Source organism: Haliotis cracherodii, unplaced genomic scaffold, assembly GCF_022045235.1.
Source record: "Haliotis cracherodii isolate W230 unplaced genomic scaffold, xgHalCrac1.p SCAF_16, whole genome shotgun sequence".
NCBI classification, from domain to species: Eukaryota; Metazoa; Mollusca; class Gastropoda; order Lepetellida; family Haliotidae; genus Haliotis; species Haliotis cracherodii.
In genome coordinates, this window is record NW_027266271.1 from 28,398,815 (window position 1) to 28,424,204 (window position 25,390).

A 25,390-nucleotide genomic window follows, 5' to 3' on the forward strand; every position below is an offset into this window, starting at 1 on the left:
AATGGCTTGAATAAACTTAGTTACCTTTGCGTAATTAGTCTGTGTTGGACATTGAAATGTTGGTGTGGCACATGGTGGAAATTCCTTGATATTTACGAATTGCAAATGGTAGTCAAACAAGTGGTTTTGTCATCCAAAACTACCTTCCACAGGAGATATGAATGAAATTGCTTTGCAGCCCTGCTGACCAAGGTGACGTCATCGGTTATCTTTACGTAAAAATCAAATTATTGTCTCTCTCTCTCTCTCTAAGCTCTCTTAGCTTTCATATGCAAGACACTCACTATTACTGTTTACATACTGAACAAGTTGGAAGGATGGTTTTGGATGATAGATAACATCTCATAATCATGCCTTTTGATGTCTAATGGGGGCACGGGTGGCCCAGTCGTCCTAGCCGCCGCTATTCGCTGTGCAGAGTTGCGTCCCTTGGACACTCCAGAAACCTATAGTTTGTGGGGTCGAATCCCGGTTCACCCCGATTTTGTTTCTGAGTTTGTCAAGACCATACCCGTGCTCGTGGGTTTCACCGAAGTGGTAACACCTGCATCACTTCGGGCTTTCCTCCCACATTAAGCTGACACGCCATGATATAACTGGAATACTGATGAAAGCGGCGTTAAACCCAACTCACTCTCTCACTTTAATGTCAAATATATCAAAACTCGTCTTTTAAAGTTTACTACTCCTCGGCAAGCGTCGTGTGATGTTGCGATTTTCTATGTGTCTAGCAGAAGAAGTAAAGTAGATATTGTAGGTAACATTTTGTCACATGTACGATGTCAGGGAATGGAGAAAAGTGGCAGTCTGACAGGTGGTGGTTTACAGGAGTATGAACTGCAGGAAACAAGCTGAACAGGGAGAACATGCGGACTTTGCATCAGGACCATATCACCTACTGAGAATTGGGGATCTTAGGCTATGAGGTCAGTGTGCTCTTTGTTGATTTTCATGTTGTTCTCAGCGATGGGTTTGGCTACTTCAGGTTGTCAAGGAGGGTCTGAAGATGGCGTTCTTCAGTTTTGCCTAGAGAGGGCTTGGGAGGAAGGGCAACATAAGTAGGGAGATGCATCTCTCTGCCAAAGAGGAGATAGAAGGGGGTGTTGCCACTGGAGGCACATGTCGCACTGCGCATCATGACAATGGAATGAAGTCTGCCCAATTGGACTGATCAGAGTCAAAATACGCTCTGAGTGTCTGCTCAATGGTCCTTTTGTGTCTTTCACACATGCCATTGGTTACAGTCTCGTATCGCGAGAATATCGATTCAAAATTGACCCGAACAGATTACGAAAACGCAGATATATATGAGATTAAAAAAGTCTCTAATGTTCCCATTTGTTCGAGGAATCTACAATTGATCTCAATTTTTTAAAATACACATATATAAAAATATGTAATATCAATATAAAAACAAATATACTCTGACGTTGCATACATATTTATTGTGAACAAGTAAAGGTAGACACCTGTGTGTAACCTGTCCTTGGTATATGATCAAGCATTGTCCATGTTTAGATCGCTTAAACAACACACCAGCAATCCACATGCTTATTTATCATGAAGGTTTTTTGGTTTGTTTGATGGGGTGATAGGTTAACAGCACACAAAACTTAGTGTCGAAATGAGACAGCAAGGTCACCTTGACTGCGCAAAGTTCTTTAGTTGTCACGGCGGCGATTGTTCATGCAGCCGTTGTTTGTTCAGACTTGTGCAGCGTGTAGTGTGTGAGCGGTCTCTGTGGGCAAGCAGTGCATATTTATACATCTTATTAGTGGACAAACCTGTCTCTGTTTTTAACTCCATTTTAACTTTATGACGTTTTGCAATATTTATGTTTGGAAATTATTTCATGCCTTCATCTCTTTTAATGTAGAGTATTTACATACGGGCGTAGTTGTGCTCAGTGGATAATGTGCGTGTCTGTGTCATTAGAGATTGATGTGTGTGAAATTAGGTGAGTGTGTGAGTGAGTGAGTTAAATTTTAAAGAATCAGAACGACCTTACCACTGACCTTGACTTTCGATGTAGGTACTCCAAAAGGTTACCACCTCAAACTTACACACTGAGGATGAGTGGCACGAAACCTAATGTTATTGCAGTAAACACTTCTTATGTTATCATGACCATGATGCATTTTAAGTGTATGACCTTGAGACGGAATTTGACCTTCAGTATCAGATGTAAGTATTTCATTATCAGTGTAAGTATTTCATCATCAGTTGTAAGTATTTCATTATCAGTGTAAGTATTTCATTATCAGTATAAGTATTTCATTATCAGTGTAAGTATTTCATTATCAGTGTAAGTATGTCATTATCAGTTGTAAGTATTTCATTATCAGTCGTAAGTATTTCATTATCAGTTGTAAGTATTTCATTATCAGTGTAAGTATTTCATTATCAGTTGTAAGTATTTCATTATCAGTGTAAGTATTTCATTATCAGCTGTAAGTATGTCATTATCAGTGTAAGTATTTCATTATCAGTTGTAAGTATGTCATTATCAGTGTAAGTATTTCATTATCAGTTGTAAGTATTTCATTATCAGTTGTAAGTATTTCATTATCAGTGTAAGTATTTCATTATCAGTTGTAAGTATTTCATTATCAGTTGTAAGTATTTCATTATCAGTGTAAGTATTTCATTATCAGTTGTAAGTATTTCATTATCAGTTGTAAGTATTTCATTATCAGTGTAAGTATTTCATTATCAGTGTAAGTATTTCATTATCAGTTGTAAGTATGTCATTATCAGTGTAAGTATTTCATTATCAGTTGTAAGTATTTCATTATCAGTTGTAAGTATTTCATTATCAGTGTAAGTATTTCATTATCAGTGTAAGTATTTCATTATCAGTTGTAAGTATGTCATTATCAGTTGTAAGTATGTCATTATCAGTTGTAAGTATTTCATTATCAGTTGTAAGTATTTCATTATCAGTGTAAGTATTTCATTATCAGTTGTAAGTATTTCATTATCAGTTGTAAGTATTTCATTATCAGTGTAAGTATTTCATTATCAGTGTAAGTATTTCATTATCAGTTGTAAGTATTTCATTATCAGTGTAAGTATTTCATTATCAGTTGTAAGTATTTCATTATCAGTGTAAGTATGTCATTATCAGTTGTAAGTATTTCATTATCAGTTGTAAGTATTTCATTATCAGTGTAAGTATTTCATTATCAGTTGTAAGTATTTCATTATCAGTGTAAGTATTTCATTATCAGTTGTAAGTATTTCATTATCAGTTGTAAGTATTTCATTATCAGTGTAAGTATTTCATTATCAGTTGTAAGTATTTCATTATCAGTTGTAAGTATTTCATTATCAGTGTAAGTATTTCATTATCAGTGTAAGTATTTCATTATCAGTTGTAAGTATGTCATTATCAGTTGTAAGTATTTCATTATCAGTGTAAGTATTTCATTATCAGTGTAAGTATTTCATTATCAGTTGTAAGTATGTCATTATCAGTTGTAAGTTTTTCATTATCAGTCGTAAGTATTTCATTATCAGTTGTAAGTATTTCATTATCAGTGTAAGTATTTCATTATCAGTTGTAAGTATTTCATTATCAGTGTAAGTATTTCATTATCAGTTGTAAGTATTTCATTATCAGTGTAAGTATTTCATTATCAGCTGTAAGTATTTCATTATCAGTGTAAGTATGTCATTATCAGTTGTAAGTATTTCATTATCAGTTGTAAGTATTTCATTATCAGTGTAAGTATTTCATTATCAGTTGTAAGTATTTCATTATCAGTGTAAGTATTTCATTATCAGTTGTAAGTATTTCATTATCAGTGTAAGTATTTCATTATCAGCTGTAAGTATTTCATTATCAGTGTAAGTATGTCATTATCAGTTGTAAGTATTTCATTATCAGTTGTAAGTATTTCATTATCAGTTATAAGTATTTCATTATCAGTTGTAAGTATTTCATTATCAGTGTAAGTATTTCATTATCAGTGTAAGTATTTCATTATCAGTGTAAGTATTTCATTATCAGTTGTAAGTATTTCATTATCAGTGTAAGTATTTCATTATCAGTTGTAAGTATTTCATTATCAGTTGTAAGTATTTCATTATCAGTGTAAGTATTTCATTATCAGTTGTAAGTATTTCATTATCAGTTGTAAGTATTTCATTATCAGTGTAAGTATTTCATTATCAGTGTAAGTATTTCATTATCAGTTGTAAGTATGTCATTATCAGTTGTAAGTTTTTCATTATCAGTGTAAGTATTTCATTATCAGTTGTAAGTATTTCATTTTCAGTGTAAGTATTTCATTATCAGTTATAAGTATTTCATTATCAGTGTAAGTATTTCATTATCAGTTGTGAGTATTTCATTATCAGTTGTAAGTTTTTCATTATCAGTGTAAGTATTTCATTATCAGTCGTAAGTATTTCATTATCAGTGTAAGTATTTCATTATCAGTTGTAAGTATTTCATTATCAGTGTAAGTATGTCATTATCAGTGTAAGTATTTCATTATCAGTGTAAGTATTTCATTATCAGTTGTAAGTATTTCATTATCAGTTATAAGTATTTCATTATCAGTGTAAGTATTTCATTATCAGTTGTAAGTATTTCATTATCAGTGTAAGTATTTCATTATCAGTGTAAGTATTTCATTATCAGTGTAAGTATGTCATTATCAGTTGTAAGTATTTCATTATCAGTGTAAGTATTTCATTATCAGTGTAAGTATGTCATTATCAGTGTAAGTATTTCATTATCAGTGTAAGTATTTCATTATCAGTTGTAAGTATTTCATTATCAGTGTAAGTATTTCATTATCAGTTGTAAGTATTTCATTATCAGTGTAAGTATTTCATTATCAGTGTAAGTATGTCATTATCAGTGTAAGTATTTCATTATCAGTGTAAGTATTTCATTATCAGTGTAAGTATTTTATTATCAGTGTAAGTATTTCATTATCAGTGTAAGTATTTCATTATCAGTGTAAGTATGTCATTATCAGTTGTAAGTATTTCATTATCAGTTGTAAGTATGTCATTATCAGTGTAAGTATTTATTATCAGTTGTAAGTATTTCATTATCAGTTGTAAGTATTTCATTATCAGTGTAAGTATTTCATTATCAGCTGTAAGTATTTCAAGAACATTCCAAAGCATATTCAAAATCTTAATCAAATATCATGTCTCCAGGTTAAATTAAATGTAAACTAAAAATATAGCATTTTGACCTGGTACCATAGGATTGTCTCATACAGTGGTAAGCACTATATATACATGCATAACACTTAACCCATATTTGCCGGGGAAGGCTTTATAGCGAAAATGGCAACAAACTTTATAAATGACTTTCACATTGACCATGATCTTAAGTGTACATTCACGACGTATTCTAATTTTAGAGTGAGTGAGTTGGCTTTAACGCCGCTTTTAACCGTATTCCAGTCATAGGTTTCGAACCAACAATAATAGGTTTCTGGTGTGCCCAAGAGACGCAACTCTGCACAGCGAATCGCAGCGCCTTAGATGACTGAGCCACCATGCCACCTTTAATCTCAGAAGGACATGTTCCAAGTATCACTAGCCTACAATAGTTCCTTCTCGAGTTAGAAAGTGTACAGGCTATGACATGGAGCATGTCCTTGACCCTTGACCCTTGACTTGGCTGAACGGTGGGTCAAACAGAGATCCCAGGGTTTTGAGGGAAAAATATTCAAGAGGCGAACTAGTTTCAAAAACGTGCAGCAGTGGTCAAATTCTGACGAAACCCGTTGTTGGGACTGTTGTGTGCCATCTTTGGATACCAAACAGATGTCAAAATACGTGCCTGTGTTTCTGACTGATCAGACCACAGCTAACCCAGACATGCTATGATGCTGACACACGTATAACTACATGATTTTATTGTGTCTTTATTATGTGCTTGGTTCTGCTAAGAAGGCTGATCTCATCCACATTTCACATGACACATCGCAGGCACAACATGAAGCACCTCGCTGGGGTTCATGGGTACTCAGCTTCCTGCACGATGCTGAACATGATAGGGAATAGAGACCCCTGAACAAGGATACATGCAATGTAGGTTTCTCATGTCATTAGGATTCTTCTCAAATATGTCAGTTCAGATCCCCCAAAATGGAGATAATACGGTTATTTCTGAAATAGTTCACATGTTCAAATATTCATTACAGTAGTGAGTGAGTGAGTGAGTGAGTGAGTGAGTGAGTGAGTGAGTGAGTGTTTTTATGTCGCTTTTTGCAATATTCCCGCTATATCACGGCGGGGGACACCGAATATGGGCTTCACTCATTGCACACATGTTGGGAATCGGTCCCGGGTCTTCGGCGTGACGAGCGAACGCTTTCACGTCATTGCGACACACTGATCTGCGCAGTGCTTCTGCCCTCTCGTGCTGTGTGAACATGTTTCTGTTCCGCTCAAATTTAGTTCCGACCCGGATAAAACATCAGGAATAGATGCAAACATTTGCAGCGGAAATGTTCCGACCCTGTAGGGAAAACTTCCGGTTGACATGAACAAAAGGTTGGGTATGTTTATGAGCTATGTTCCTGTATATTGTTAATGAGCAACATAAAAAAACAGGGAAAATAAGATATGCTATTGCAATAAAAAATAAACATAACCTAAAAGAAAAGAATCTAAATTTCATGACTCCTCACTACCCCACACCCACCCACCCGACATAAAAAAACCAACAACGGCAACAAAATATCCAAGCCCAATTTTTTAATATGGCCCATCGAAAATCCCTCTTTTGGACACTTGACAGTTTCACGAGGTAACGTGAAATTTCCTGAATGACAGGAACCGATTTCAGTGTGATAGGAACCAAGTCTTGACTAGACATGCACCTCCAAAGGAACAAATGTTCGTTGTAAAAGTTCTTCACAGCAGTGCTTGGGGGGGGGGGGGGGGGGGGGGGGGGGGGGTGTACAAAATGCGGGTGAGCCAACCCAGTTTCAGACCTTTGCGCGACCCCTGTGACGTGAGACACGCTCTCGCTTTAAGTAGGGCACCCTTTGCATCGAACACTGTCTAGAACCTGGCCTGCTCACGTGATGTGCTAGAAGGGGTGTGTTCTGGTAGTTTGGGGATAAAGAAAAAGCTCGCAGCATATTGCTCGTCACATTTAACATGGAGATCTTGGGGCTAGTGGACGTCCCGCTGAATCTGCTTCTGGCAGTGGCGGCGGCTGTGCTGCTCTATATGTAAGTAGACAGCTGGTTTACATGTATTACGCTTTAGGTGGACCACTTATCGCACGGTAAATCTAACGGGCTGCATGGTGAGGTCGTCATGTATGTGCATGTTGCTCAGTCTAGTCATTGTCGCGTCAGTAAAGATCCCATGTTCGTGATTCGAGTTCCTAACACATTTTAGTTAAGAGATGAATTGACTAGTGTTTGTCTGTTTGTTGTTTAACGCCGCACTAAGCAATATTCCGGGGATATGACAGCGGTCTGTAAATAATTGAATCTAGACCATACAATTCATTGATAGCCATCGATCTACGCATCAACAACGTCAGCGAGCTGGACCATCCGATCCCGTTAGTCGCCTCTGACGACAAGCACGGGTTGTTGAATACCTATTTCAACTTGGATGTTTCACGGACCTGACAAATGTTCGCGTTATTGGAGGTATAAAAGTAAACACCGGTGTGCACACTGTGTAAACCCGCGTAGATTGGGGATGTTACCCCTCATTGAACAGCATTTCAGTTATATCAAGGCGTATCACCTATGACGCGAGAAAACGACCAAAAACACTTTGACACTTCGATGAAATGCAGGAGCACGGTGTGGTGCTGACGGGCTTAAAAACACAACATAGGGCGCCCTAGTGAGCCCCATATGACCTGTCTACAGAAACAACATGGGGCGAGAACAAAGGCTCCCTAGTGAGCCCCATATGACCTAGCTACAGAAACAACATTGGGCGAGAACAAAGGCTCCCTAGTGAGCCCCATATGACCTAGCTACAGAAACAACATGAGGCGAGAACTAAGGCTCCCTAGTGAGCCCCATATGACCTGTCTACAGAAACAACATGGGGCGAGAACAAAGGCTCCCTAGTGAGCCCCGTATGACCTGTCTACAGAAACAACATGGGGCGAGAACAAAGGCTCCCAAGTGAGCTCCATATGCCCTAGCTACAGAAACAACATGAGGCGAGAACAAAGGCTCTCTAGTGAGCTCCATATGACCTGTCTACAGAAACAACATGGGCGAGAACAAAGGCTCCCTAGTGAGCCCCATATGACCTGTCTATAGAAACAACATGGGCGAGAACAAAGTCTCCCTAGTGAGCTCCATATGACCTGTCTACAGAAACAACATGGGGCGAGAACAAAGGCTCCCTAGTGAGCCCCATATGACCTGGTTACAGAAACAACATGGGCGAGAACAAAGGCTCCCTAGTGAGCCCCATATGACCTGGCTACAGAAACAACATGGGCGAGAACAAAGGCTCCCTAGTGAGCCCCATATGACCTGTCTACAGAAACAACATGGGCGAGAACAAAGGCTCCCTAGTGAGCCCCATATGACCTGGTTACAGAAACAACATGGTGCGAGAACAAGGGCTCCCTAGTGAGCCCCATATGACCTGTCTACAGAAACACCATGGGCGAGAACAAAGGCTGCCTAGTGAGCTGCATATGACCTGTCTACAGAAACAACATGGGCGAGAACAAAGGCTCCCTAGTGAGCCCCATATGACCTAGCTACAGAAACCACATAGGCGAGAACAAAGGCTCCCTAGTGAGCCCCATATGACCTGTCTACAGAAACAACATGGGGCGAGAACAAAGGCTCCCTAGTAAGCCCCATATGACCTAGCTACAGAAACAACATGGGGCGAAAACAAAGGCTCCCTAGTGAGCCCCATATGACCTAGCTACAGAAACCACATGGGACGAGAACAAAGTCTCCCTAGTGAGCCCCATATGACCTGGCTACAGAAACAACATGGGGCGAAAACAAAGGCTCCCTAGTGAGCCCCATATGACCTGGCTACAGAAACCACATGGGACGAGAACAAAGTCTCCCTAGTGAGCCCCATATGACCTGTCTACAGAAACAACATGGGGCGAGAACAAAGTCTCCCTAGTGAGCCCCATATGACCTAGCTACAGAAACAACATGGGGCGAGAACAAAGGCTCCCTAGTGAGCCCCATATGACCTAGCTACAGAAACAACATGGCGCGAGGACAAAGGCTCCCTAGTGAGCCCCATATGACCTAGCTACAGAAACAACATGGCGCGAGGACAAAGGCTCCCTAGTGAGCTCCATATGACCTAGCTACAGAAACAACATGGGGCGAGAACAAAGGCTCCCTAGTGAGCCCCATATGACCTGGCTACAGAAACAACATGGGGCGAGAACAAAGGCTCCCTAGTGAGCTCCATATGACCTACAATTTCAATCCTTTTGAATCCCGTTTTGATTATCACGAAAATTCTATTTCATTGTACATGATTCTGATAAACGCATATACAACAGACAGGCAAACAAAATAGAAATTCCTTTATACAGTGTGTAACTTTCACCTGTGCCCATGATTGTGACAAAAGTGTTGCTGGTTGGTCGCTTTAGTTTCTGACATACATTTTAAACAATACATGCCTATATGTTCTTAAACCCATATTTGCAATAATGTACACTTAAGAATTGACTCGGGAAATCCGAATGGCTAGCGGTCCTCGAACCACAACCTGTGATTTGAAGATCGATCTCTATAACGGCGACACATTGAGGACTACAATATACTCTGTTGATCCCTCTTTTGTCCTGTTTTTGTAACTGTCGGTTCGTGTTTGTGTGTTGTTTGACGGCGGCCTGTAAATAAACGAGCACGGAACAGACAAACCAGTGATTGAAATACATCAGCTAAGTCAGCAAGTCTGACCAACTGATCCCGTCAGTCGCCTCTCAAGACAAGCATACAGCGTTGAAGACCAATTCTAACCTGGATTTTAACGAGGTTTTGGGCTCAAGAAGGATTGACACCGCCCGAGTAGTGCTCAGCGATTCTTGTTCACAAACCGACTGTCACTGTTCCGCTCAGTCGAATATCCCAGAAAATATCCTCAGTATTTTTAGAGACATGTATGTAGTGATTTATTACAGTCACCACATGCATAGTATCTACATTTTCTGCATTAATTCCACTGAAGGAAAACCTCTGGTCAACTTGATTAGGTAAACTGGTCAAATTGATTGTCCAGAAAATGACACCAAAAGTCAATTTGACTTGAAGATTAGTCAAAACGATTAGCCCCCAGTATTCAAACGGACTAGTTGCATTAGTCAGTCTGACTAGCTATATGAATCAATTTGACTAGTTGAATTAGTTAGTCTGACTAGCTATATGACTCAATTTGTCTTGCTATATGAATGAAATTGACTCATCAAAAGTGTCGTGACTAGCGACAAATAGTCAAATTGTCTATTCACATCAGTCCAGTTGTCAGGTCTCTTTTGTCAACGCATCTCGTTCCTTTCGTCAAATTGAAAAGTCCAGGGGATGTCAACTGAAAAAAAACCCAAAGTGTTTGTCGTAGTAATAAGAGATAATCTCATTGTCAGCTTCCTGTATGAGAGGAATACTGTCAGTCCTACAGCAACAACACATTGAGGAAAACAGAGATTTGTAAATTCGGCGGAATACGAACCTGCAACCTCTTGACTTGTAGTCCTTCAAGCTAACACCTGTGCTACTAGACTGTCAAAGTCTCAATTTCCCTAGCTACCATTAGTATTTACTTTGCTGTATTTGTACATGTTTATGTCAATATTGTGCCAAGTCCGTTGTAGGCCTGGCGGTGTTCAGGTGGAGTTTAGGCTGTGAGACTAATTTCTGGTGTGTAGATAGAACACACCAAGTATGTATTCCCTTAGGATTGAAATAAAATGAGAAAACCATTTCCACATTCATAAGGAATATCTGCCAAGAACAAAGTATATCATACGATTCCGACTATATCACGAGCCACAGTCATGCCAGATTTCATCATAATAAGAAAGCACACCCCCGTGAAGATCCGGGGTAGAATAGGTCTTCAGAAACCCATACTTGCCGTAAAGGGCGACTATGCTTGTCGTAAAAGGCGACTAATGGGATCGGGTGGTCAGACTCGCTGACGTGGTTGATGCGTGGATCGATGCTCATGATGTCAGTCACTGGATTCTCTAGTCCAGACTCGATTATGTACAGACCGCCGTCATATTGCTGCACTATTGCTGAGTGCGGCGTTAAACAACAAAGAAAGAAAGAGAGCTCATGGATGACAGAAAATGTGAGAGTACCCAATGAAACCACAAATTCGGCTTAAAGATTTTTGACCTCTACATCCCCAATGTGTCAAGAACTTTAGATCCTTTGACATTAGAGCTTCGTGTATTACAATGGTTGGTTTGTTACAGATATGGAACCTGGAACTTCAATTACTTCAAGAATCTCGGCATCCATGGACCAGCACCATATCCCCTTGTTGGGAACACCCCCTCGTTCGTAGGTTCACATATAAACATTTAACTGCTTGATACGTGTTATGTATTACAGTCGGTTGGAAAATGTTTATCACTTTTTCGTCTTTCGTTTTGTATCCTGATAAGCAATTCTGCCAACAACCAACAAGGATACGTGAGATATAATTGTAAATTGATTAACCACACAGATGTTAGGTCATTCAGGAAATGACGATCAGGCATTTCATGAAATTACAGAATGTACTTTCCATATTTGTCCCTTCATGATGTCTGTGTGTAGAATATGAAAAGCAATTGCCGAAACTCTCGTTCACATGAGGAAAATACTATTCGCAGGTCCCATCTACTCTGATGTATAAGTATCTCATGTCTGGCGTTAGAAAGATGAACATTCGCTTTGCAACATAGTGGCTTTATAATTAGGTTGAAATTTTATTAGATCTCTAAAATAAATGTTACTTTAAAATATGATAAAACATATTTTCTTGCCAATTGAGAACCAATGTGGAATTATGCAGAAAATATATGGACATACTTGCTGATAGCAACTTCTGTTGGGTGACTCTCCCGGTTGACATCTTAAAACAGTTGATTTCATATCCAGTTAGGGTTTACTGCCATGGTACCTTCATTTAAAAAGAATCACCATTGGAGGCGAAATGTCCCAGAAACCTTTTTCTCTTTCTACTTTTAAAGGATTTCTTCTACAAATTCAAAGAATGGAACCGACAATATGGAAACGTATATGGGTAGGTGCATCTCATACACCTCATGATTTGACTTGGCACATGTAGTGATAGTGACATGCTGTCCTTGATACTCACATGCGTCGCAATCGGAAGTAGTGACCGAAAAAATATATTTTCATAATTATTTATGTATTTCGTATGTACACATATCATTTTACATATGTGAGACAAAAGTTTCTTTCCATCTATTTTTTATCCCAATCTAACTTTCTCAAACCAAAAACAAATTTAGTACAGATCATGGCGCCGTGCAATAACAGTTTTATATGCCGATGTCTTACCTAATTCGACTAAAATCGATTTGTGGTCAGGTTTGGTAACTACGGTGTCGTTGCAGGTTTGCCTGGCTCATACACAATTACCAACAGGCCGCCATGATAGCTGAAATATCGCTGCCCGTCACAGCGCATTCACACGTGACACGTGACACAACATTGACTCACTCTATCCAGTTGTTACTTCCGGGTTTTCGTGATGCCCCCGAACACACTTATCACAAGTAGTCCACGTGCTTCTAAAACTGTGCTAAATGTTATGTTTTGAATTATTTGTTTAAAAGCAAAACATCCGTATCCGAACATGTTATGTTTTGTGCAACTTTCTGTTTTCTTATTCAATGTTTTAGCATGATTTTATGTTGTTTCTTGACCATAGGATATTCATGGGAAGAAAGCCAGCCTTAGTTATATCTGATCTGGACATTCTTAAGGAGGTGTTTGTCAAGAGCTTCAACACTTTCAGGAACCGGATGGTAAACAAAATGTTAAAGTAGCTTATTCATGATATTGTTTCAAGGGTAATCACGATTGAACGTTTGTAGTATAAAGGAAGAATATCTCATCCTCTGGTGGCACGTCATGAGTAACAGAAATTGTGTTAAACGCGATATTCAAACCAAACTCACGAACTCTGATAGTGAGCATATTATAGTTTAGTGTTACATGTCCATTGTAACATGTCCGGGGCGGTCGGGTAGCCTAGTGGTTAAAGCGTTCGCTCGTCACGCCGAAGACCCGGGTTCGATTCCCGACATGGGTACAATGTGTGAAGCCCATTTATGGTGTCTCCCGCCGTAATGTTGCTGGAATATTGCTAAAAGCGGCGTAAAACCATACCCACTCACTCACTCACTTTAATATGTCCTTTATATATTTCCAGAAAGTCCCACTTGTGACCTTCCCATTAAATTTGAGTGTGTTTTTCTTGGACGATTCCGACTGGAAGAGAGTGAGAGGTATAATCACCCCTAGCTTCAGCGGCGGCAAACTCAGAAAGGCGAGTCACTCGAGTTGGCTTCCTAGGTTAGAATAGTTCCCCAGTAACCTTCTCGTCGTGCGAGGATACGTAATGGATCGGGTGGTTATGCTCGGCAACTTGGTAGATAACGTGTTAATGACTGGATTGTCCGGTCCAGACAGGCCGTCGTCATTCAGTGGTTTGTTTTGAGTGTAGCGTAATAACAACAACAAACATGTGCACATCTGACCCGGACCGGTCCTCTAGCCTTTATAGGTGACCCGTGAAGATCCGGGGTAAAATAGGTCCTCAGTAACCCATGCTTGCCGCAAAAGGTGACTATGCTTGTCCTTAGACACGGGATCGGGTGGTCAGGCTCGCTGACCTGGTTAATGCATGTCATCGATCACGATTCTGTGGATCGATGCGCATGATAATCACTGGATTGCCTGGCCAGACTCGATTATTTACAGATCGACGTCATATCAATCGCTGGAATATTGCTGAGTGCGGCGTTGAATAACAAACCACCCAACCAACCAACCAACCAATCTTTATTGGTGTGTAACGTGTTCGTGCATCTCGTTAGCTCGATGTTCTGTCCCATTTATTGACTTGTTTAGTTTTACAACAAAAACACCAGTGTATGGGATGTGTGTTGTCTCTTTTGTTTCTAGATGGCTGCTGCCATCAACGACTGTGCAACGACTCTGACAAGTAACTTCTATAAAGCCCTCACGAAAAAGGAAGGGGTGATAATGAAAGAGTGAGTATTGTGTTTACATGACAAACTGCTGGGTCTAGCAACCAAACCACCAATTCCCTGTCTCACAGATCAACCGTAATCCTTAATACAACCAAGGAACGACCTTCATTATATTCAGAGAAAGTAGAGTTTGAGACAAGTGGAAATAATACCATGTTGATTTTCAAAAACGCAATGGATTTGCTTGCTGTTTGGCATTCTGAGAACAGAACCATGTTAAATTCTCTCAAAGCAGTTGATTTTTCAACTTCGTACACCATATAAAAATGTTAAGGGAAAAATTCATTCATTAATTGATGGGGCATTTGTTGCGTGATGACCCTAGAGTGAATGAGTTGGGTTTAACGCCGGTTTTAACAGTATTCCAGTTATATCACGGCGTGTCAGCTTAATGTGAGAGGAAAGCCCGAAGTGATGCAAGTCTCAGACGTTTACCACTTCGGTTAAACCCACGAGCACGGGTATGGTGCTGACAAACTTAGAAACATAATCGGGGCGAACCGGGATTCGAACCCACAATCATAGGGCAATTTGTCAAAAATAAAAGTAAATACCATCTAAAATTTACTGAGAAAACAATATTTGAATTGCTGGTCTTCCTCATTGAAAAAGTCCATGTACAATTTTGGTAACTCGTAGGCATCCCCATGGGTAGATCCATGATCCGTTTTGAATTTCAATCGAAATTTCTGGTCGCATTTTCAAAGTCAGAACAAGGTAATTTTGCCAAGATGTCAATAGCCATCAAATAGCCAATTCTCATCCACTGATTTACGACCCGTGAAGATCCGGGGCAGAATAGGTCTTCAGCAACCAATGAACCTATGCTTGTCGTAAGAGGCGACTAACAGGATCGGAGGGTCAGCCTCGCTGACTTGGTAGATGCATGTCATCGTATCCCAATTGCGTGTGTCGATGCCCATGATGTATATCACTGGATTGTGTGGTCCAGACGCGATTATTTACAACAACCAACCAACCAACCAAAAAAACAATTGCGTGGATCGATGCTCATGATTTCAATCACTGGATTGTCTGGTCGAGACTAGATCATTTACAAACTGCCATAAAAAGCTGGAATATTGCTGAGTGCGGCGTTAAACAACATGCAAGCAAACAAACCACTGATTTACCAACCTGAACTAGAAATTATAAGAGACGAACGAGAGCGCCACATTCGAGGGTATTGACAACCAAGTATCATCAAACATCATCAAAGACCAGTTATTCCAGATTTTCGCTGGACATCCCGAAATTTGTTGATATTGCAGGTATTGTTTGTTTTGAAGCAGTAAATGAAAGCAAATTCTTCTTCCGCGAACAAAATGTCTCGAAGAAACCATACCGAATGTCCCTTTGTGTAACACAGCATTTATATGAGAAAGAAGAACACGATAATCTTTTTCAGTTATTTCGGAGCTTACACCATGGACGTCATTACACGGACTGCCTTTGGTATCAAGGTTGATTCTCAAAACGATTTCAACAACCCTTTTGTGGCTAATGCGAAGGTGATACTGTCACGATCAAATGCAAGAGGTCTACTACCAATAGTAGCAGGTACGTTGCACACTTCTTAAAGACAAAATACTTTTCATTCAACAGCCAACACATTTCAGGCCAGTGTGTTAACTGTGGAAGGAATCTGTCAAAACCACGCGTTATTAGCATCAATCTTTGGCTTGACTTCAAACCCTTAACATCCTTACAACATCGCTATATAAGTGCAATAATCTTGGACGCGACGTTAAACCCAATTTCACCTCACTTCACCTTAATACCCTTATAGGGTCAAGCAATTGTACCACCATTTCTCCGTCTCAAAGATTAACTTTAATCCTTAATACAATTAAGGCAGGACTTTCTTTAAATTCAAAGACAATATTTGAGAGAAATGGAATCATGACCATGTGGATTCTCAAAAACTCAATGAACATTTTTGAACATTTTTGTAACTCTGAGAAAAGAACAAAGTTAAATTGTCAAACATTTGATTTGTTCACGTTATACATCACTATCACACACGACGAACTGACGGAAACAGATCATCCCTTTACCCATGTGATATTTGTCCACAGATATACCGATATCCCTATCTTCGAAAGTCTTCAAAAGACAACTTGTCAAAAGTGAAGACAGTTCTGAAGTTATAAATCTGAGTCATATTTCGGTAAAGGACATTGATGCAAGAAGTAGGCATTCCCATGAGCTCTTCTTGCTCATCCTTTTCAATATGCAAATAAATACGAACTTCTGCTGGGATTGGCAAAATCGAAACACTGGAATAAGGCCAAACTTCAGGCTTATTGGTGATCTGATAATGCTGAGTTGTGGGCATATTGGCAATTCCCTTCCACTGATATACGCGTGAGCTTGAAATAGAGGGGAGACCCGTGACACCGACTCATCTGTTGTATATATATACTCAACAACAAAAGTTCCCGTGACACCAATATTTTAGTGTATTTTTCAAACAAGTAAAGTTTGGTTTTCAATATTGTAGTACATGTACGGAATCAAGTCACAAAAACGCAACTGCTACAGAAGAGCATGCATTCCATGCAAAAGTTGACTTTCATGCAAGCCCCTTGCATTTCACTACCCAAGAATGGGGATAAAACATGTGCGTTAACGGGATTCCATATGCATTGTTTAGCATCGTGCTGACAACAACCACTCAGAAAACTCATTGGTATGCTTGAAGCAGGATCGAGTCAACGTGATGTGGCAAGACAATTTAACACCATTTGGTGTTTATGGCAGCGTTGGCAACAAACGAATACAGACGAATGCAGTCAGAGACCATTCTTTGAGTGGCAGGCCACGCGTAACCAATAATCGACAAGACAACTGGATTCGAACAACAAAACGCAACTGCTACAGAAGAGCATGCATTCCATGCAAAAGTTGACTTTCATGCAAGCCCCTTGCATTTCACTACCCAAGAATGGGGATAAAACATGTGCGTTAACGGGATTCCATATGCATTGTAAAGCATCGTGCTGACAACAACCACTCAGAAAACTCATTGGTATGCTTGGTATGCAGTGGTGCAGACAGCGTCTACGCTGGACGGCCATGCAGTGGAGACAAGTTCTATTCACTGACGAGTCTCGTTTTCACCTCAGCCACAGCGATGGACGGATTCGAGTGTACCGACGTCGAGGTGAATGTTACGTCAATTATTGTGTCATGGAAGAAGATCAGTTCAGGGGCGTCAGCGTTATGGAATGGGGTGTGATTACAGCAAGACAGAGGGCCCGTTTGATAGTGGTAGAAGGAAATCTCAATGGACAGCGCTACCGCGACGAGATCATCGGCCCTGTTGTTCTACCGTTTTTGCATCGTCATGGCCCAGGCATTACCTTTCAACATGGCAACGCCCGTCTTCATATTGCTCGACTTGTTCATGAATCTCTTCAACAAAACAACGTGAATGTCATCCCCTGGCCGGCTTGCTCCCCTGATCTCTCCAATCGAGCACATTTGGAATGAGATGGATCGGCACCTTCGACGTCAACCACGTGTTCCACAGACATTCCAGGAACTTCGAAACATGTTCCAGCAGATATAGACAGATATCCCACAGGACTTTGTGCGACGCCAGGTCCATTCCATGAGAAGAAGATGTGCTGCTTGCATCGCAACCAGAGGTGGACACACACGCTATTTATTTGTAAATTGATATTTTGGAATGTTCATGTTTTTTTTTTTATGAAATCACGCATTTTCAGAAGTCAATATGGCAAATTAAACCATTTGAACACCTACAGGAGTCTTTTATCTGTTGCAAACCGAAATTGTTTCAGATTTGGTAAAAAACATAACTTTGCATTAAATCTTATTCAATGTCACAGGAACTTTTGTTGTTCAGTATATATATATTCATACAGGTTCAATGAAACATACCAAAATATATTCTAGGACGTCTATAAATAATAAATTGATTAATAAACATGATTAATAAACAAATGCTTAAGATACAGTCAGAATAATACAATGAACTCTATTTTTAGCAGAGTCATTTGTTGCTCATACTTTCATCATAGTGGTAGTGGTAAAACTTGTATATCTTTGGGCTTTCCTCATTCATAAAGCTTGTCACGTCGGGATAAATATTGTTCAAACACACGTTCATAACAAAAGTTAGCAAAGCCTTTCATAAGAAATATCTGTCAAGAGCAGAGTCGATTGTACGATTCCGACTATATCATGAGCATGTGTTTATGAATCACTATCAAATGGTGATGATACCAGGTGCTCGCAAATAGGTGAGCGTATCCTGCGTCACCAGTGATACCCGTCACTAACACATGCAAAAGCAAGTCAAGTGTTCACCTAAAAGAAATCACGGAAACAAGTGGCACAAGTCAAAGTAGGGAATTGCATCGGACATAATTTTTGTCACTAAAGCGTCGAATTTGGAAATGTCCTTCACATGTCGACCCGTGAAGATCCGGGGTAGAATAGGTCTTCAGCAACCCATGCTTGCCATAAAAGGCGACTATGCTTGTCGTAAAAGGCGACTAACAGGATCGGGGGGTCAGGCTCGCTGACTTTGTTGATACATGTCATCAATCCCAATTGCGTGGTTGTCAATCACTGGATTGTCTGGTCCAGACTCGATTATTTACAGACCGCCGTCATATAGATGGATTATTGCTGAGTGCGGTGTTAAACAACAACCAACCAACCAACCTTCACATGTCTGCCTTAAAAAGAAATTCGCTCGATTTCCTCTTGTACAGGAATCTGTCCTCCAATTGGGTGGTTCGTCTCCAAGCTGGGGTTGGGAGTCTTTAGAAAAAAAGCCATTACCTTTTTTCAAACGACTGTCTCGGAAATGATCAAACAACGACAAAACGACACAAAGGAACATCGAGAGGTAAGATATCACTTATGGTAAATGATCATTTTTGTCATGTACCATGCCCTGAGATGCATAATAAAGTCATTCTTTGGTCATATACTTGTAGGATTAATTGTAATTTGCCGGATTGTGTACAAACAAAGTGACTGGTCGTTAGAAGGTATTGTAAAGATATGTATTCAAAATATTTATTGGTAAGGAATAGATGGCAGTGTTGACCACATAGAAGCAGCAATGTTTGCTAAGATAAGTTCCATGACTATTTGTAGATCATTTTTATCCCGTAATACTATTCCACAGGCTGCTAATAATGATTTTCGCTTCAATGCAGCAGCCAGGTGGCAAATAGGTATAACTTAAATTATCCATTGATTTATCCTATATTGGATTTATGAACATTAATATCAACAATAAGATTCTAAGAGAACAATGAAAATAGACTTCCTTTGATGATTTTATGACATCTTGAATCAAATTAAGTATTGTTCTTCTCGTATTTATAGCAAAGAGTCGACTTCCTGCAGCTTATGGTGGACGCTGAGGTAGAGACAGATAGATACGAAAACGGTCAGATCTCTGCGAAACATACAGTCAAACGTGAGTACAGACACACCCTGCACTGAATTGTGTGATAACGTGGCTTTAAAGAGTTCACAAGGTGGGTGATTGATGACTTAGTTGATTGCTTAACATCGTTGCTCATTTTATCAGTCAGTGGTTTGGTTGACACGACACGATTATTCACTGTCTACCAGCAAATTATCTCCGGAATCTTACTGTGTGTGGCGTTAACCAACAAACATAATTAACAGTGACATAACCTCGTTTGTGTATTCTATTGTGAAAAACGACTTTTGCAGGTCTATCAACAGATGAAATAGTTGGCCAAGGGATAATTTTCTTCATTGCTGGATACGACACAACGGCTTCGACACTGACTTTTGCGTCGCACAGTCTCGCCATGAACCCAGATGTACAGGAGAAGGCGTATAATGAAATCAAAGAAATGCTTGGAAATGTCAGTATCAACACCTCGGTGCATAGCTATGATCCCTTTTAGCCATATGATATAATATGAGAACACGTGCGTTCCTTAAAGATTCGCTTCAAGCAATTTATTATCATTGTCTAATAAGAACAAGAATGTATGAAGTTGCAGTCCAGTGTTTAGAGCCTTGGGGCAGGATAATAGGTATACCTGTTCAGGAACAGATGTCCGATTGTTGAAAGAGGTTTTCTTTTCCCCAGGAGGAACCCAACTACGACAACATAGGGAAACTGAAGTATCTGGACAACGTTATCACCGAGACGCTCAGACTCTACCCGCCAGCTACTGCGTACGTGTACAACAGTTACAAGACCCGTGAAGATCCGGTATAGAATAGGTCTCCACAATCCATGCTTGGCGTAAATGGCGACTAACAGGATCTGGTGGTTAGGCTCGTTGACTTGGTTGATGCATGTCATCGTATCCCATTTGTGTGAACTGATGCCCATGATATCAATCACTGGATTGTCTGGTTCAGACTCTATTATTTACAGACCGCTGTCATATAGCTGGAATATTGCTGAGTGCAGCGTTAGGCAACAGACGAACGAACACGTGCTTCAGTGTGGGGCAGGGCGGAAGCCCTAGAAACACTCAAAAGTTAAGCTGACCAACTACACGTACTCTTTGCGACCAACGTTGCTTAACTCCACCTGATTTTTAACTTGTGCGGTAGGCACAGGTCCGCGTTCCCGCACGTACAAGTTGATGCATCTTAAGGAATAAGGTTAAGGTCACTGCCAAGTTCATATCAAGGGTTACGCCATCAACAGATTTGTCTTTGTCTTTTGAATGCAGTTGTTATATGATACGGACATATTTCACCAATATAGTACCACAAATGCAGCTGTAGATATATGCCAAAACTGATGGTCAACATTCAGCGTTTGTCAAACTGATCTGTACCACTCCTGGATAAGCTTGATAAACACGTGTCCGACGAAACATTACTGGAGCACTGGAATACGATATTGAGAACATATCTCTCCCCATTACAACATCAGAAGTCCAAATGCGTATTCATAATTCGTCTATTTCAGATTACATCGCAGAGCTTCTGAGAATATTCAGATCAAAGGCTTGAACATCACTGAGGGTCAAACTGTCTTTATACCTGCATTCGCTATGCAAAGAGACCCTCAGCTCTTCAAGGATCCAGAGTCCTTCAAACCAGAAAGGTAATGCTATCCATCAGATGTATCTGATGATATTGCCGTAGTGACTCTCCGCGTGAAGAGACCAGACAGCTGCTCACCCACCCTAAAACTAGCAGTGGGACATGGCACACACGTCTGTCTGTCTGCCTGCCTGTCTGTCTGTCTACACATACATGCACCTTGACACACACATGGACACTATTAACAGTTTGTGTCAGCATCCATCATTATGAAAACAGACCCCCCTTTCTGAGCTCAGTCTGCTTTGTTTGTAGGAATACCAAAGTTCATAATCATATTGTGTTAGCAAAGATTAAGAAAAAGATTTTAAGATTTTAGAATTGAATATAAATTGAGGTTATAAAGCGAGTGTGTTTGGGGATGGTAAATATACTGCATTAGGCATAAACATTGTATTTTGCGAGCCTCGGCGAACTAAATACATAGTGTTTATTCCTAATACAGAATATATGCCATCCTCAAACACACAAGCGTGATAACCTCTTTATCATATAATGTCATTTTTTAATTCTGTAATTCTTTAATTTCCCTCTCACAAACATTACCGAAACATTGCGAGTTTTCCGGGAATACGCGCATTAATATTTATAACGTCACAGGGTAAGTGATGTGTCAGTCGGACAGTGACAGTAGCCAATATAGTTCCAACTGAAATCTGTTTCTTATACAGTGGCGAACCAACAAATACGCAAAACAACAATTGTTTTTAATTGCCTTTCGCGGCAATCCATTGGTCTGTCCGCTAGAATAACTGCCCTTTGTCAAAGGGAAGCTACTCTAACCCTAGTCTATAAGGCGTCACGGCCACGGTCAGACGTTGATGACAGTCGGTCTGTCCTGTCATAACGTTAAGAAGTGTAGTCAGATGTACACACAGCGACAAAACGAAACAAGGAAACATTTCAAACATATTTCGGCCAAACCCAACTATTTTAATTTGTGGAGAAGGTTTCTAGCCGCAGAGGTCTACAAGCACAGATATGGCTACTGATCCCGCTTGGCTAGGCCTCGTGCCCTCAAAAAATTGTTTCGAAATTTATATCGCCAAAGTTGTCAGAACTTATAAAATGCCTTAGCTACGTCACAGTTAGACTCTGATTTTCAGTATATTAGACTGTTCTTTTGATAATTATAGCAATTATCCCTGTAGTTTATCCAGATTCCCGATGGTTAATTTTGACTCGATCGCCGAATGACGAGGGCGACGCCATGTTTGTTTATAAACACTGAAAGTAGTCCCTTCTTGACCTTTGATATTTGCATCTCTGTCCGCATATGACCCCAGCGAATATCGTTTTTATCCGTTGGCTTTATCCTGCTGAAAAACCTACCCATTAAATGATAAAGAAAGATATGTGACTAAAATATAATATCTGTCCGACACAGCCCGCAGTCTGACATTATTTCATTTACTGCAATTTTCAGACATGATGAAAAGTCCAATCCACTGTCCTTCCTTGCTTTCGGATATGGTCCTAGAATCTGTATTGGGATGCGGCTAGCGCTGGTGGAGGTTAAAATAGCCCTGGTTCATGTTCTGAGAACTGTGAAGTTTGAACGTATGCCAGACACACAGGTACAATTCAGTCTTGTATTCATTATTATCATATTTTTAGTCGTCTTTATCATCTTAACATTCATCATATTCATCATCATCATAAGCATTAGGAATCAAAACACCGAAACCAGAAATATTTTAATGTTCATGTCACATGAAACAAAAATGAGAAGGCTACATTAGAGGTAAAGGAAGTGAGGTCAGGTAACATGGGGTCCAACGTCGCGTCCAAGATTGTTGCACTTGTATAGCGAGGTGTAAGAACGTGTGTGTGTGTGTGTGTGTGAGTGTGTGTGTGTTTGTACTAGCCCGGACTAATGCTGGCTTGATAATACTAGCTCACAGAGATACAATGATGCAGTGTAACATGAATACCCCACTCAGACACAGTATTCTGACTCCGAACCAACCAGTCCTTGCTTTAGCTCCTTAATGAATGGCAAGGTAACAACAAGTACCATCTTTGTACGTCTTTTGGGTAATTTTGCGTATCTTAATTATCTCAATTTATTGTTCATCAAGATGGCATAATGATATTGTGCTGTTCATATCACCATGTTCGTAAAAACTCAGTCATAATATTTAGGTTTTTGTCAACGTATAGAACGCTCACTACTTTTCATACATTTGTTTGTTCACAGGAAGTATTGACGTTTACGACAGGCAACCTTCTTCAGACAGAAAAGGATATCAGACTGAAATTATCTGCCAGATGCTGAGCAAAGCAGACCGTCACCAGCAGCTCATGCATTGTCAATAATATGGAGAGAACCCATTGTATCATTTATAAAACTGTATCATGAAGAGGGGGCACTGGTGGCCCAGTCGTATAATGCACTGCAATTCGCCGTGTAGAGAACCTATTGTATCATTTATAAAACTGTATCACGAAGAGGGGTCATTGGTGGCCCAGTGGTATAGTGCACTGCAATTCGCCGTGTAGAGAACCTATTGGATCATTTAAAAAACTGTATCATGAAGAGGGGTCACTGGTGGCCCAGTCGTATAGTGCACTGCAATTCGCCGTGTAGAGAACTGATTCTGAGAAATTATGAAGAATATTTTCTAATAGATCATGGCATAATAACGATTAATTGATTTGATGTTAGGTAAATGTGTGACAGTGAATTGTGATGTGATATAATACAACCATGTTCCAAATAGGAACATGGTAATGCATATTCTAGTGTCAGTGCATTGAATTGCACGGAGTATGCCAGATAGTTATACTTACTTAATGTTAATACTACATAAAGATATATGTGACGTGTTTATCTTACATATAATATATGTCCATAATTTTTAATAAAATCAATTATCTTTGCCTAATCCGTTTCGCCCACTCTGTGATAGGCCATAGCATCTCATAACACACCTCACTTTGCTCCCGAGTAGATATGTTCATTATTTGAGTGTAGTGAGTGTGGCCGAGCAGAACCAGCTCGCCTGTCTTACCCGCCTTTGGCCGAACTGACGCGCCCCACTCGCCCGACCGAAGCCGAGCCGGCTCGCCCGTCTTACCTGCCTTTGGCCGAACTGACGCGCCCCTCTCGCCCGACCGAAGCCGAGCCAGCTCGCCCCTCTTACCTGCCTTTGGCCGAACTGACGCGCCCCTCTCGCCCGACCGAAGCCGAGCCGGCTCGCCCGTCTTACCCGCCTTTGGCCGAACTGACGCGCCCCTCTCGCCCGACCGAAGCCTTCGGTAGAGGCGGGGCCTTTCATGTTGGTCTTCCAGGGGAAGTAATCCAATATTTTGGATGTTGGATAGGCGATGCATACATGGGATATCACAATATAACAAGGCTTCAGGTTATGAGAATGTATGTTAAATTGGTAACCCCCTACCGTCTTTTACCATGTTTCAATCCTCATGCATGGTTTCACCTTTTATTATCTAGGCTGGGAGATTTCTTATTATCCTGTAACATCCAAACATGGAGTTCAATGTGCCGACTTAAGGCTAGTCAGAACTAACATTAAAGCGGCTCCCGGACCCTAATGCCTAGCTGGTTGTTTATTGTTCAAGTTGCATTATAAACGAATTAAACAAAATAAACATGATGAAACCAAAACAGTTGTCTGTTCCTTGTGCTGACTGAAAACCGTCGTCATGAATATTTGTGTTATCAGAGTGAAGAACGGAGTGTGTATTAGGCATTATTGATATTGATAACATTTGTATAGTGAAGTGTATTCCTTTTGTTCCAGTGCACATCTAAAATATGGTTAACATTAGGCCGTGTTGAGAAAGAGAGAAAATAATATTCAGTATTGTAATGTTGAATTTGAATAATAACATTTTCTCGAAAAAAGAGTTGCAGATCATATTTCTTTAGTTTTATGCCAGTGTAATTTATTATTGAACAATGGTTTTGACCGTGTTACATTGTTCCTGTTGAGATTCAGTAGAAGTTCAATGCATTGTGTTTGGACAATGATTAGTTATTGAATGTGGTACTATTAAGTAAGCGGTGGTGAGGAAGTT

The 25,390-nt window shown here is 40.0% G+C and overlaps 1 protein-coding gene across 1 annotated transcript; it reads left to right on the forward strand.

Annotated features, from left to right (window-relative positions):
- Positions 1-7,067: 7,067 nt before the first annotated feature.
- Positions 7,068-24,930, forward strand: LOC139464049 (cytochrome P450 3A8-like). Its single transcript, XM_071245574.1, has 14 exons — positions 7,068-7,214; positions 11,435-11,522; positions 12,197-12,249; positions 12,904-13,000; positions 13,408-13,524; positions 14,163-14,251; positions 15,660-15,811; positions 19,000-19,136; positions 19,625-19,718; positions 19,982-20,139; positions 20,370-20,458; positions 21,210-21,347; positions 22,773-22,923; positions 23,547-24,930. Exons 1-14 carry the CDS (start codon positions 7,141-7,143, stop codon positions 23,622-23,624), a joined length of 1,515 nt encoding a protein of 504 aa, XP_071101675.1. The 5' UTR covers positions 7,068-7,140; the 3' UTR covers positions 23,625-24,930.
- Positions 24,931-25,390: the final 460 nt, after the last annotated feature.